The sequence below is a fragment of the Zerene cesonia genome, chromosome 15, assembly GCF_012273895.1.
Source record: "Zerene cesonia ecotype Mississippi chromosome 15, Zerene_cesonia_1.1, whole genome shotgun sequence".
Classification (NCBI taxonomy): domain Eukaryota; kingdom Metazoa; phylum Arthropoda; class Insecta; order Lepidoptera; family Pieridae; genus Zerene; species Zerene cesonia.
In genome coordinates this window covers 6,231,009-6,247,998 of record NC_052116.1, presented here as the reverse complement: position 1 = coordinate 6,247,998, position 16,990 = coordinate 6,231,009, and the positions used below count along the sequence as shown (strand labels likewise).

The window sequence follows — 16,990 nt, the reverse complement described above, 5'->3', positions numbered from 1 at the left end:
GATCATTAAATAACTTTAAATCAATAATTAAATTTAAAAGCACGCTCCCGCCTCGTTCAAAGTTTCCCGCGCTTTTTTTCGAAATGTGATTTGAAAGTCTTAAACTGTTTGGCGCTATTATAATAAAATTGCCAGCTTTAAATAATAAAATATTACGTATTAGTCACTGTGTGCACGACTTTAATTTCAGCAGTAGGTTCACAACAATATTAGAAATTCAATGCAACTGTAGTCTTACAAATAAGTAACAGATATGAACAAGCTAGATTGTGATTGTGGTATTGAGAAATCAATTTATTTCCTGCACAGATGCACAGACATGTGAATATCATCACCACTGCTCGAAACGGTGAAGGTAAACATTGTGAGGAAACCGGTGTGTCTGAAAATCAAAAATTCGATGACATGTGACATCTGCCAACCCGCAATTGGCCAGCGTGGTAGATTATGGCCAGCAATGGAAACATATATGGGCTGCTGATGATAATGATGATGACTGATGATGATTTTATTGTGGGAGTCGAGCATGCTTCGGCACGAATTGGGCCAGCTCGCACCGGGGAAGTACCACACCCCCACAGAAAACCGGCGTGAAATAATAGCTTGCTATTGTGTTTCGTACGGTGAGTGGGAGAGCCGGAGGCCTATTTCTTTCTCCTAGCCCTTCCCAGACCATTCCTTCTTTCCAGTCATCAATACTTTCCTTATCCCTTATCCCTTATCCCTTATCCCTTATCCCTTATCCCTTATCCCTTATCCCTTAATAAGATAGATACTTAAAAACATAATTGTATGTCAAAGTGACGTGCTATAGTGACACGCAATTTTGGCGCTGAGCGAAACGTGGAGGGGATAGCTGCGCATGGGTACTATGCCCGTAATTCAAAATTATAACTTTATAAGTTCTATTTATTATCATTGATTCAATACTTTCATTACATTATTTTCATCTCAAGTCACATGCTTAGTACTTAACGTTAAAAATTATTCATATTTTTAGGCTCCAAAAATCATTAAAATATAATTAGCTTCTGCTCTAAAAAGGAATATTTTCCAACTTTAAAAAAATCTTACAAATAATGTTTAAAAGTTAAATGCTATTGGTCGAAGCATAATGTGATATAGCCATTCATAGCATCTATCCAAAACACAAAAAAAAAAAAATTAATTCACATCAGAAATTTCTGTGATTAGCGCGTTTAACCAATAACTTTTCAACTCTATAATATACTTACAAGTACATATAAAATATAATGTACAGGTATGTAGTCAATTCAAGGATTTACCTGATTGCATACAACTGCATTATACCTACTTAATCGTGTAACGAAGATTTCAATATGCTAACAACCACGGCCATGATCTCGTAGAGTATATATTTTCTTTGCCCATAACAATTTTTATGATCGAGAAGTAATAACAACATAGTAATAAACTAAATTAAAGTTTTTAAAGCGTTTTTCCGTATTATACATTTATTGCTAAGTAAATAACAAGCCCGGGCACTGTTCTTGTCGGTTAAAACTCCTGCTTAAAAAAGAGATTTATGTTCATGGCTCATAAATCTCTGACAATCTTACGCTTTGTATGCTTGCTCACATTTCCAAATTTTATGATATATCTTTTACTGTGCAAGCCGTAAGATTGCTGAATTCACTTCCAATCACAATAAGGCAAGCTCAATCAGTAAGTAGCTTTAAAACTATAATTAAAATACATTATCTTTCTTTATAGTCACTCTGTCTCTGTTCATTTTTTACTTTTATCTCTTTAAATTTTTACATATTCTCCTATATCCCAAGGTTGCCTGGAAGAAATCGCTTCAAAACGATAAGGCCATCAAGTTGTACGATACATATTTTTGTGTGTGTGTTTTTCCTATGTGTGTATTATAACTTAATTTTTTCAATACAAGTTATAAATTATAACTTCAAAAGTAGGTATTAATCACCACTTCTACTAGGTAGTACTACTATAATATATTAGTTAGCGTTCATACTCACAATTTGGTACTTGGACACATGTAGATCAAGAAACAGTTAAAACTTAATTCTTCAAAAACATTGATGTTCTTAATTTAAAATAATAATAACATTATTCCTGTAAATAATCACTAGGCGTAAGAAAGGTTTTAAAAGATTTTTAAAGTCAGACTGTCAGAGCTGCTTTTAATGTCGCCATAAAACAGAGTGATATTTTATATTATTTTAAATATTCAAGATAACGTTACTAATTGAAGAGAACAAAATTCTGAAAAAAAAAAGTTTTAAACGGCTATTATAAAATGTCCAAAGCCATCGTGTCGATGAAAATTTGACACTATTTAGCACAAAGTTTTATTTATTAATCTTGTCCAATAAATAAGTATTCTTAAAGTGTTTTAACACCTGTTAAAAGCGGTTTCACTGTCAAGACACCAAAGTAAAGTAAACTACAGGGTAACATCAACGTCGTTAAACAATGCAAAGGAAATAAGAAAAAAACAAACAGCACACATGATTGTGCCTGTTGAATATTGCTTAACTTTATTTTTCAATCATCTTATTCCAAAATGTGTATTTGACTAGATATAGCCCAGAGAGGATAGTATAGTGAATTCAAATCAAATCATAGATTATGTTGTGTTGTACCCAAATTTTAGATTAAGTCATGATATGCCTACCATATATAATAATATAACCATTTGTGCAAATAAGATAGCAATGCTCGTTCTTTAGAATTTATAATCATAGGAAGAATCTATAAATTGTAATTGATAATTTAAATAAAAAGAGAAAAAAAAAACACAGTTCAAAAACACTTTATTTGTCGAGGCTTGGAAAATGTTCTCCTGCTCGAAAATTATTGCAATGATTATTTAACATCATGACAGGCGGCATAGTTGATTGATTAAATATGTTGTATGTTGTATGTGTATTAAATAATAATTAGCAATTGTATTAACTGAATATACGTCTAGTGTATCTAAAAATTATAAAGACGATATAAAAGCCGAAGTATACATTTTGATAGTTATGAAGTCATTACAGTAAGAATTTAGAAACTTAGTTATACTTTTCAAGAAGCTCTAACATTCTCGGAAGTATTAGTGTTTTTATATCTTTAGCCCATATAAAATCATAATGATTAAAATATTTTAAAGGGACTTTGTAAAACTCTACGACATTTGGAAGTTTTGATCGCAAAATATTAACATCCGAGACACTCGAAAGCCAGTCTCCTTCGCTGTAAAAAATAGCTACTGGAGCTGATATTTTATTCACAGGATACGATGGAGGTACGACTGATCTGTACTTATGCAAATTGCCCCATGCTCCGTAGTCATATTGACGGAAAGTTCCAGACGAGATTAACTGAGAATAGTGAGTAGCTTGTTTAACGGATGAACTAGTGGGATTATGAGTAAACAATACAGGTAATTGCTTAAAATTAATTTGTGAATAGTCAAAACCACTGACAATAAAATATGAGTTTACGCAAACAGTAATCGCTAGAAGTTCATTTCCACAAACTGCTTGGCGAAAGACTTGAAATGCTTTTGTATCTGGTGTTATTTCATATATATGTGCTGCTTCTGATACACCAAGTATATATGGTGTAAAAGGTACTAGTAATCTCATAACGGGGCTTACGAGGTGCGACATCCAAGCGACTGCTGATAATGCAATCATAACTCTAATTTTGTCATTGTATTCCGGTTTTTGAGAGCACATTACAAAAAACGCAGTCGTCCCCTGAGAATGTCCTATGTAGCTAAGTTGCTTAGTGTTAGTTTTCTGTAGTACATAATCGATCATGGTCGGTAAATCAATCACCCCAATTTCATGCCAGCTGAAATCCCAAAACGCTTTTTGAGTTGGCTTTAAATTCACGTTGTATCTTGAATGTTTGTTGCCCCTTGCGTTTCCCATCCATACGTCATATCCTTTTGAAGCCAGAAGATAGGCGATACCACTGTCAACACCTGGAGTTATCCAATCATCTGCACTAGACACGAAACCATGCATTAAAAATACAGGACGACCGTTGCTTGGAATTCTGAATACATTTAACACATACCCGTCGGAAGTTTGCACACTATGTTTCTCTACAGGATATCCATACTTTGTGATAAGTTGAGTTATGTTTAAGTACGTGTCTTCATTTTGCAAACCCAATTCGAATTCTTGAAAGTTTTCCTTTGACTCCGCAGCACTTATCATGTAGTCTTTAGGTAATTTTATACTTGGATTATTCTTTAGATAATTTTCAATAATGTTACTGTCCCATTTTATTTGCTCCAACAAATTACCGCATAAAGCATATTTTAATACACTTAATAATAATATAAATATACTTTCATGTTTAAACATTATTAAGAATAAATTTCAGTACTTACAATTGACCTCTTGTAAGGTTTATATGAGCTAGGAATTCTAGCGCTACTTATATCATAGACTAGCTTTGTTAATATAATCTTTTGTTCCATATATGATTCAAAGAGAAGATAATAATAGTAACATCTTAACAATATACTATTTATGATTAGACGTCTTCCTTTATAACTATAAGTATACGTGATTTCATTAAATTTGTAGCATAAATAATTATATCTCTTTTAGATCTATAATTATTTTTATTGTAAAGTTTAGGATAAATCACGTAGTAATTGGTTAAAATATGTTGAATTTTATTAGAAACATGTGAAACATGTAAACCATATAAATCAGAAGTAATTTTGTAATTTGAATCGAAATACTTGCGTTATAATTTTTGTTGATAGGCTTCATCCCACAGCAAGTAAATTTTCTCGCTTTGTTTGTTTATATCGTATTCAAAATAATCATCTTGAAGCTTTGTTTTTCATTTATCAAATTCTATAAGAAAAGTAAAATGATATTAAAAATATCTTGTTCTATTTATTACATCCCACACAATACCCGCATTCCATAAAATCACCAATTTGTTATCGAAATGAAGATAATATAAAAACTGTATATTTGGAAATCATAGTACCTGTTCTTTACAGCTGTTCTCGTGATTTCCACATTTTCTATTGAAACAGAAAAGCTGAATATGATATTGTTTAACAGACAGGCTTTTGTTTTGATTGTGTTATAACATATGGTTCACGATCTGTTATGTAACATTAGAGTCACTTATTTCTAAGTAGAGAAAAGTCATGAAATATAGATATCATTTTGTTTTAGGGGTATAAAAAAAATCTAATTAATAAGCTATAAATCTAAACCAAAAATCGATGTTCTTACTCATCAGCCATTCATTAATATGTAGTAATAAATAGTTCTTTATCATCATAGTTCAAAAACTAAAACAAAAATGAGTTCAAAAATTTTTTATTTTGGATAACTTACATTATAAACTTGCCTCTTGATATTCTTATTGGCTTAAAATAATTGTTGTAGATTGATCTTCAGTGTTTCACCGGCGTAAGTCCGTATCCCGTAAGAATATCGGGATAAAAAGTTACCTATATGTTATTCCAGTTGCTCAGCTATCTACATACCAAATTTTATTGCAATCGGTTCAGCAGTTTTTGCGTGAAAGAGCAACAAACACACACACACACATCCTTACAAACTTTCGCATTTATAATATTAGTAGGATAGGATAGTAGGATTACTTGTTATGAGTATGAAAACACACCGTCCAGATTGAGCAAGACACACAATGGTCGCAAGCTCATAGTCATACTTATATTTTTGGAGGAATTTCTTCTACTGATATGGTATAGAAATGATTTTATTTGTATCAAAATATTTCTGTTGATGTAATATCTAAAGATTTCCTTTTTTTTCCAGTACCTAATTCTATAAATGAACAGGAAGTGCCCTTGTCTATGCGCTGCCCGCTTTTAAGGGGTTACGGACGAGAAAATGAATTACAATGGGAATAAAGGAATGGACAGGGAAGGGTGATGAAAAGTATACAGGCTTCTGGCTTTCCCACTTACCGTACCAAACACAGTAACATTCTCTTGATACAATTTCACGCCGATCTTCTGTGGAACTCCTCAGAAGATCGGCCTGAAATTTGTGGAACGAGTACCATCCCTGCAGACACATGAAGATTATCAAGTTCATTGATCAATAAACAATATTTTTGATACTAGCCCAGCTTTTAATAATTAACTCACATACAAACAGAGAAAAAAATGAGTAACCATTGTTTTGGGTTATAAAACTTCAATTTTCATAGCAATTACTGTTTAAAAAAAATAATGTTCTGTATATTTCTGCTCGCTATTGTATTATAGGTATGTATAGATACTAAGGATTAATATAATATAAAACCCTTTGAATGAAAACAGCAAAGAAAAACGATAAGTTATGGACAACCAACTGTTAAAAATTCATTAAATTACATCGAGTGTTAAATTAATTATAACTAAGTACTATTCAAGCAGAAATTAATTTGAGCCCAGAGAACGTCGTAGACCAGTCAATTGTAAGTAATTTAATTCGATTCAGTGACGATATTGCACAAGTAATTATAATTTATACATACTGCGTAAAGACACTGAATAAAAACAAATTTTTATTTTATAAAAAGGTGTTAATGCAAAACAATTTGAAAAAACTTTGTGCTTCTGTTAGGTAGAAGCGTAGCGGGTATTTGATTTGGCTTGATTTGTTATATATATTTAGTGAATTGTTTTTAAAAGAAAGTGTTTTTGAAAATTAATCAAAATGTCAGTATTAGCTTAACAGCTGATCCGGATCGAAACGGACTACAAGTAACCGGTAAACGAGTCATATTTATTTGGGTATAATTAACACTACCTACCAAGAAGAAATAAAATGTGTTGATATAAAATAAAGGTTGAAACTTACAAAATATTTATTGCAGTAACTTTAATTTTATTGTCTTAAAGAACATAATCAAAATGTTTTACTAAGGTATCCGAATATTAAAAATATCGATGCTACGGCCGAAAGAGAAATTATAAGACAATTGTTCAATATATTTTGCACGTAATGAACATATCACAAAAACACTGTATTTGATACTACTTTTACTGTTAGTTAACAGAAAACAGTCTATATTCCTTGTTAATGACAAGTATATAGACTGTTTTCTGTTAAATAACAGTAAAAGTACCGACGATCGATCAAGTCCTTGATAAATATCTTATATCTTGAACTTGATTGATCATTCGGTACATCCACGAGAATCTATCTCATGCAAAATAAGGTCCCCAAAAATTTCTTCTCCTGGTAATTTTAATCGAATGTTTATTTCCATTTATTGGATATTTCCTATGTTAATAAAATAGCACCACCGAATTTGATTCGATCTTCATTTTGTTTTCAATTCTATAACGATTTTAATTCGACCGCGATCTTGGATTATTACTTTACAATCAATTCTAGTTTTATTATTGAAATGTATTGAAACTATCGATCAATATTAATGTAATTTTAATGAGAACTGAAACAGCGCACGATTTTGCTGTGGTTAAAAATTAAATAAATGATCTCGATGTATATATTGTATTTATATTTTTCGAAGGTACATAATATATGTATTTATATTCCATACAAAATATTCAATATGTATCTTTAACAATAGACAATAAAATGTGATGAACTGATATCATTCAGCAAAGTTTAAAAGTTCTTTCCTTTTGCTTTATTTCAGGGAAAATTTAGAAGTGCGGCCCTTACACATTATTACTAAATAGTTACTAAGACACTATAGGAATTACTCTTGTACTTAATATTTGAATTTAGAATTTGCATTAATTAAATTTTTTAAATCTCACCAATAAGTATTAAATGAAAAACGAAATACATTTACTAATTATGAATTTAGTAATTAATTACATTTGCTGTTCATGATAATTTTAAGTAGAAAGCTTAAAAGTGTTACAAGGTATCCTCGTTTTTAAATTTGGAGTTCCTACAAGATAAAAAAGCGATTGTTAAAAAAGTATTGCGAGTGTCATTATTCTTTACTGCTGTTAATTTTTCGTCGATGTTGAATTGTGTTTAGAGTAAAAATCTATATATATAAAAGAAAGTCGTGTTAGTTACACTATAGTTAGTTACGCTAGTATTAGAATAAATATCATATGCTATATTGGTATTACGGTATTACCCAGTATCGAAACTCAAGTCATTTGCAAATTAAGTTGTTTAATGCGAATATTTTCATTTCAACACTATTTGTTAGTGATAAAAAACAAAAGAAGTGATTCAAGAAGACAGTGACAAATTGGTATTCGCATCACGGTGTGATCAAATCATGTGACACTATTAATCTTAATTAGAATAGAAGCAGCATTAGAATATTCGTTATTTTTTGTTTGAATAAGAGTATATTTGAAATGTACATACGGTGTTGTTATCTTATATCTTTAAACGAGCAATTCTTGTATATATATATATATATATATATATATATATATATATATATATATATATATATATATATATATATACTATATAATTGGAATCTCGGAATCGGCTCCAACGATTTTCTTGAAATTTAGTATATAGGGGGTTTTGGGGGCGATAAATCGATCTAGCTAGAAATCTTATTTAGAAAATGTCATATTCGTGTTTTATCGACTTTCTTTTTTTACTTTTTTTTTAACTTACTTTTTTTAACAAATAGGAGGCGTTTGAGTAGTCCCAATTTATTATGACAATTCCTGAATAATAATACTTAAATATAATTTCCAAAAAACACAATTTATAAAAAAAAAAATACCGAACAAAGCTCGGTCATCCAGGTACTCTATATAATATGAGAAGTGGTATAAAGATGGTAAATATCTATGAGGTTAAAGAATTTTTAATAAAATCCTTACTAGTATTATTACTGCAAGAGTAACTCTGACTGAATTGTACGAACTTATATAGGTATATTTGGTACTACATTGTATATACTTTGGTAACTTGGTATATAGATAGTTTGATATTCAAGAAAGTAAATAGTATAATTTTTATGCCGGAAATCCCATGAGAACAATCACAGGAAAACCCCGGATTGTCCATATTTTTCTTTGATTACGGACTACGGTAAGCTAGTATTGTCATTAATGAAAGAAATTGATTAATTTTCTTGCAAAAGTCACAGATCCAATTATTCAACCCATACCTTATGCACTTTATCTAGTTTGCTTCACTTTTAGCCATGGAATAATCTTAAGACAGCACATATGTTCCGCATCGGGAGACAAGTGATACTTGTTCCATAAACTCATCATATTCACTGCCTTCATGTAACTAGAAAACGTCTTCAGATACTTCTTCCTCATAATCACTCTTTTTTTGTACGTTTATTTATATTCTCCTTTTCCTTCCTACTGTTTCTTGGCTAGTGTACATTATAATCTTAATATTTTTATATCTTAATTATTTAATTTAGTCTTTATATTTACATTTATGTAGGTTTAACATTTTATGATAACTGCTGTTCCAAAAGCTCTTATTCTCTGTTCGATGTTTTTTTTCATTACTCTGATCCTGGATTTGCGTTTAAAACAAAGATGATTTTATAAATAAGGTACTTATTATGGTACTCTATAATAAGGCAGGAAGTGAAGTAGAGTAGTAAAACACGCCTGCCACGCCTGTTTTGTAATGTTCGCACAACTGCCACCATAGCACATATTATTAAAAAAATACTACAACCAGGGGGTGACCGCCGTAGTAAAGCGACCGAATGAAATAGAAGATGGAAATTTATTGTGTATAAGCAAATTTGTGTATTGTTAATAGTAAAAATCCCTAATAGTATATTTTCTGTTGTTATAGTTAATTTATGATTTCGCTGGACTCTTATTTAGTTGTTTGCTATTTGCATATCAAAATTACAAGTAACAAATTAATGTTAAGCAATTACCTTCTAGTTTTGGAATTACATGTAAACTTATACCATAGAAAAATACCTTGTAACGATACATTGGTATAAAGTCAAACAATATCTTTAGAACAGAGAGTTTTCCAACAAAATATTGTTCGTCGGACTGCTATTTTCATGTTGATTACTTTGCAAACAAGTATAATGGTCCCAATGGCTTTTGGAGTAAAGAGTTTCGTAAAATTCTAGGATGAATCGTTCAACCGTTGCTACATTTAATTAAATGCTAGATTTAATTAAATACAGTTAATTCTAAATTACTTTACTTCTATTGCAATTACTTTACTTCTATGAAATCATGCAATTTTCTGAGTACAAAAAGGATGCAAATATTATAAGTACTGTTAATGCTGCAAATGTTCGACAATCGGAAATCAATATTTACAGACAACTTCCCGTTTTTATCTATTCGCGTGTATGTGCGTTAAAAACCTAAAAACTATTGGGTACACCAATATTAGGTTCAACTTGTAACATTTAAAAAGAAATGTAATTTTGGGACGCTTTTTTATGTGATAAAAAATTACACATAATATTTAATGTGTCATATCCATCTAAAGTGGAAATGCTGCCTCTTACGAATTATAAATTTTCTTGTCCGCATTAGAAACCGCAGGAGGAAAGATAGTATATTTATTTAAGCGTGCTCGACTACCACATACAAATGATTATTATATATTTTATTTAGCAATAACAAACACTGCTATGTTCAAGTTTGAACGGAACCTTTGGTGCGCGAGTCCAACTCGCACTTGACCGGTTTTTTATCAAAGACTTGTCAAGCTTAAATTTTGTGATAAAAAATATTCTTTCAAAGACAAATTGTAAATAGAAAAATGATACGACTTTTATTTATTCAACTCTAATAAATACGCTAGTGTTTCAAATTTCATCACAGTCTTTGGTGGAAAAAGAGAAATTCTCATCAATAATATTTCTTGTATAATGTCATAGATCTATATTTATAACAAGCAAGATCAAAGAGAAACATTTGTGTATTGACTGATGACTTGATGATTACTACAAATTGTTAAGGTTATGCAGGTATACAGTATGTAAAGTATTGTCAAATACGTATCTACATATGTTATAAGAGTAAACAGTATCCGCCAATTTAAGTATATTTTTATCTGTAAAATTCAATGATATCCTTATGTTTATAAGAAAAAAGGACATGTTTTCTCTATCTATGTTCCTCCATGACATGTGTCACGATTATCTAATGGAGTAACCCATTATTTGTTCTAACTTTGAAGTCATGTTCAAATTAATCAAACGTTGGCGTATAACGTTAGATATAATTTGCGTAATTGAAGCTATGCCTAACCCCGGTCGTGTTTATCTATGTTGTTATATTCCTCAACGCGGCAAATCGCAAAGTTCATTTACCATCAGTTTAATTCTGAAAATTTCCGTAAATGCAAAATATATTGGATATACAAAATAAACAATCGATGTTGCTAATAATACACTTTCGATCAAAACAGCCGTCAAATACAGATAGACGGACATGACTACTTCCGATATCGTCATTTGGCTTTGTAATCAAATGGAGAGAGACAAAATAACGCACGCATACTATAAACGAATCATTGGTCTGGCAGTCACTACGTTCTTACCGCTTACGTATTATGCTCACAAATTAGAATACCTACGCGAATTACTAAGAATCTATTAATTGTATTAAAAAATAAATCACCATTTAATTTATACGTCGCTTATATAAAATTTCAACAAAACACACACATTAGCATGCGTTTTAAGTTTTCAATCATTAAATACATGTTTATAGGAATATGATGCCTTTTTTTTCTATCCTATCAAATTTACAATTTTTAAAACACCATCCTATTAGTTATATTCTAATATGATGATATGTTGAAAACATAAGAAAATAATCATACATTTAAGTGTTTTTTTTTTCATCTTATATTAATATTATCTGTTTACCTATACTATACCTGTATAATGAATGTGACAACGTAGTTATACTAAGAAGAGTTATAGAGTACAGAACAAAAAAAAATCTCTACGAACTTAGTAGTTCTGACTTTTCTCGTAATGTCGGTTGAAAAAAATAAAGTTAGCATTACACCAAGTATAGAATTTATATTTTATAACTTATAAGTTTTGTGTGCAGTTCTCCAAATCAGAAGAGAACAGAACTTTATATTACACTTTTTAATTGAAACATGATTTAGAACAGAAGGCGGTAACTTGTTTAATTATGTACGAGCTGTGTATTAAATAAAAAAGTTTCCTTCGTTTATTTTTTTTTGTAAAATATTGTTGCATTTATATTGATACTTATAGTATGCTATTTGACTTCTAAACACTAATTCAGACAGTCATTGGTATCTATTTGTACAAATTATAAATACAATTTTGTTTCTGTTATTTTACTTGTTCATTTTATATAAAGGTACCTTTTTCCGGGCATTCGAACCAAGTAAGACCAACAGTTTGGAAGTTTCGTTTGTTTAATGAAGTTACGAGATTTTTGGGAGTTTGGATTAGAATAGATATTTTAAACCTTTGGAAAAGTTTTATTAAGTCAGATTATATACTTCGCTGCGTTTCAATTAACTAAGTTTGGGATAAATAAAGGCGTTTAAGCTCCTTTATACTATTACAGAATTTTTTTCATTAAGTATGTTAACTGGTTTATTGGAACTAAAAGTATCTACTGAACAGATACAATTTGATTGATTCATAAATTTTAATAAGAAAAGCAATGGAAATGTCCTCGGTATTCGTAGCACGTCTACGTACGTAAAGTACGCTGGTGACTTTTTTATTTTGTAAGATCAATAACCAAAAATTCTGTATTTTGACTGCTAAATTAAATAAATTTCACAGTCAAAGAAATTGCGTGCAATTTCTTTGAAAATCACAATCGGTCTTATACTTTACTAGCGGTTCGCCCTGGCTTCGCCTTCTGAATTTCCTGTTCAGTCTATATCTAATGATCATGTTGATAAAGATATAAAAAATGGTTTCAAAAGTCTTATTCGAAGTTCTTCAATTACTGAAATTCGAAAATTATACAGAATTTAATAATCTAGGTATAAAGGGTGCGGCCGCGGCGCAGCGTCAGTTGCGTTACGTCAATTATCATATATTACCATGTCAATTAAGAAAGTATTCATTACCTTTGCTATTATTAAAGTAGTGAATCGAATAAAATGTGAATACTTAGTTAAATAATCAGTTTTAAATTGTTAGTGAAATTCACTGATTGATAGTAATGAAATATATAGTTAGTATCACAAGATTAGTTAACCATAAGTAGTACATATATATAAACCAATTTCGGACATTGCCATAATCATTTCACCTCATAAATTCCCTAGGAGATTTAATTTCAAAAGCCCCTCGTTATGGACTCTCTATTTTCTCGTATATAATATAGGTAGACTGTATTTTACTGGTTAATTTCAAATGTTTGACAATCAAAGGACGACGTTCTCTTTCACGAAGGAGTTTATGAATCATTAAACGAGCCTTGCAGTTTAAGTTGCGACCTTCGTAATAATATGTACATAGTAGAAATCAAACTTTTTCTTGCCTTACACATACAATTATTAAAGGATGAAATAATTATCCAAATAAAAAGGTCATGTTAACATGAAAGCCATGTAGAAGACAATAGTTTATACACAATAGTAACTCAATTCCTCATAAATCATCTGAAAATAACTTATAAATAGTATCAAATATTTCCCTTGACGTGTTTTTTGTTTGCACCATAAATTGTTACAATTTATAACATACTGACTTTCCGCTCGCGGCTTCGTACGCGTAGCAATAGAAAAATTAGGTAGTCCCCATAAAATAGTGGTCCTTTCTGTAGTTTCAAACTATCTCTGATTAAATTTCATCCCAATCGGATAAGTGGTTTATTGTAGTAAGTTCATTGTGTAATATGTTACTCAAAAATGCTATATGCATAGATTATACACTAATATACTGGTAGCTATATATACCCAATATGTGTTATATGTATACTAATAGATGCAAGGATGATAATAATAATATGATGTCATAAATCTGTATGGCTTTAGTTCCATTGCTATCTTGTACGTCTTAGAATTCTTCTTGAGTTTTAATTGAGTAGATTTTATTATTAAAATCCATTTTTAAAGTTGTACACTTTGATGACTATATTATTTAAATTATTATGCCATTATGCAAAAATAACCGTAAAACTTTACTAAGATCGTTACTTTAAGAGTGTATTTCTATGCTCAGTTCATAAATAATTTTGCAATTTTATACTTCAGACAAATGCATTTGCATCGTAGCTTTACATTAGAAGTATTTGTAGGAAAAACAAATGCAGAAATAAATATGTTTTCTGATATTTATCAGAGATCCATCTTATTTATCACTGACATTTGTGAGTATAAATGGTTTTCCTATATATCAGAGACAAAATGGATGATATGAAAATATTCCCGATATAATGCGTTTTGAGCATCTAGAAATTGAAGACTTATTAATGGATTGCAGACGCGATGTATTTATTATAATAATTATAATTCAAATGTTTCGAAAGACATAACAACGAGTATGGTCACGGGGAAACGTGGGTTTAAAATACGTTAAAACGGGTTTAATTTCTTAATGAACGAAACTCGCGCAGAGTCAAACACAAAAAATATAAAAGAGTATTAAAAATTAAGATGTTTGACAGAATAAACATTTCTGAGTCACAAACTGATTTCGCGAACACATTATTGTAAAACGATCAATTTCTTTTAACACGTGGTCAAGTCTCAGATACACTCGTGTGAAAATAAGAATAGAAAGGAAAATCGAACTGTACTATTACAGCAAAATGCCACCAACGGTAAACCTCTCTCTGGTCTTTGGTCCTCGATCAATTATTGTGACATGTCCACTTATAGGATAATATTTTCGAAATTGGATTAGGTTGCTCCGAAAATTGATTGGTCAATACTTTTTGGGGTAAGTATATTCTTAATAATTTATGAAAATACGAACATAGAGACAGATGATATTAATGTTCACCATAAAGCCTATTATCTAAAACTATTACCTTCAACGTAATCCAAATGGGATAATATTTTATGCATTAAGTAGGTAAGCAATTTATTTTTTTTGAGCTTTTACTCAGGATTCAAGTAATACTATTCTGTATAATATGCCCTTGATATTTTAAAGTCGTCTATTTATTTTTTGTATCCTTATAAAAACAAGAGGAACTGAAGTGAGGACCAGCTTATTTCTTTAATCTAATTTTAAAAATTTGTACCATTAAATGTGACTGGTACCATTAAATTTAGTCTATGTACAAAGGCAGGAATTATTATGTCATTTTCATTTCCCACGTAGGTAGTAAAACCTTCCCTATCTCTATGAAGCTGTTGTATAAATGACATTTTACGCTCATTTCCCTCATGTATAATTCTGTAAATGCGGAAACAACGGATTACGAAAATACCATGTAGATAATGTAGCTTGATTAGTAATTTATAATATCAGTTGATTTATATATATCATATAGCATTTCAAGAAGTCATCATCAGACAAAGTAAAAAATAAATCAATACACTAGCCACTTTTCCTGACTTTTGCTCGGCTTGGGATAAAAAAATAGTCCTATACCAAATACCTAAAAAATATACCCGTTTTATTCTGGAATTCTGTCCCTAGGGTTTCTGTTGGGGAAAGAAAAGACAAAATTGGCTATGCTTTTTGACGCTAATAAATAAACAAATAAAAAATCTATCCTGTTTTTTAATATTTTAATTATTTAATAGATTTTTGACAACAAAAATAGGTATGAATAACGTTTAGTTATTTTGAGAGTTTGTTGACACCTAAAACTTACAATTATAGCTCTTTGCATAATTATTATAATATTTATACACTGTTATTATAGTAAACTGTACAAATCAGGTCACTGAATATTTAATATAGTATGTGGAAGGTAAAATCTAACCACTCATTTATGTACTGTAATTTCAGTGTTACCGCACCTGCGGTAATACATAACAATGTATTATATCAGAAATAACTAAATATTTTTTATACATATGTATATTTTTTCCCTTTCTAACATTTTTTGTTTGCCTAGTATTTTAAAAATGGAAATACGGAATGGGAAATGGAAGTGTGGAAAAAAAGCAATAACGAACCGGTACTGTACCTATACAAAAAACATTTAAAGAAGAGTATGAAAGTGTACTTGAAAAGTTTAATATATATTCGCTATACACTTTTTTCTATTGATTCACAGATTAAACTCAAACCATTATAAAAATAACTATTGATTGGGTTCTAGAAAGTTCTAGCATTTGTAAAGTAAACAAAAGGATAGAACTGAACGAATTGGATTGTAAATTTATTTCCAACCAGTTCTAGTTATCGCAGAATGATTAAACCTAACATTATATAACTAATATCACAAAGTGCACAAATAGCTCTTGTTGTATTTGTTTGCTTTGTATTGTGTACTCGTATGCTGAACATACGTATGTGTGTATTTTAAGCTCGACTTTAGGTCGTCTACAAGATAATTAATTATAAAGTATAGTAATTATGAAACAAACATGAGCGTCGTCTTCAGAAGGGATATAAAGTGCCTTTTATCTTGATTACATACGGTAAAATAGCAACTCGCAAGACGCAATTGTGTGACAGAATTAAATTTATACGAGTCGAAAAGACTTTCGTTTCATTTTAAAGTTTGCGTAATTTAGTGATTGGTGACTTAACATTACTACCTACTACTTGATTCAATGCTGATGATGATTTTTTGATATAGTGTCACTGTTTTCCTTTCAATCTATGGAAAGGAACAGAGGAAGAGACTAAATTTTCGGCGTATATTCGGATACCTGTACTATATATACAAAGGATATGTACATAAAATAACAAATAATAATGATTGGGTTAAATTTTTTACAAAGTTGTTTTAAATATCAGTGATTAACAATATTTGAATATAAACAAGAATTTATGATCTCTATTATACTTATTTTTACATTAATTAAATGAAAAGAGACGTAAGTTCAATTTATATACTTAGTCTGGCCATAAATACTGTTACACTTAATTATAAAAAAATATTACATTTGAATTTCGAATCTGT

The 16,990-nt window shown here is 30.0% G+C and overlaps 1 protein-coding gene across 1 annotated transcript; it reads right to left on the bottom strand.

The window, feature by feature from the left end:
* Positions 1–2,791: 2,791 nt before the first annotated feature.
* LOC119832564 (lipase 3-like) lies at positions 2,792–4,384 on the bottom strand. Its single transcript, XM_038356231.1, has one exon. It carries the CDS (start codon positions 4,350–4,352, stop codon positions 3,045–3,047), a length of 1,308 nt encoding a protein of 435 aa, XP_038212159.1. The 5' UTR covers positions 4,353–4,384; the 3' UTR covers positions 2,792–3,044.
* Between the last annotated feature and the right edge of the window lie 12,606 nt (positions 4,385–16,990).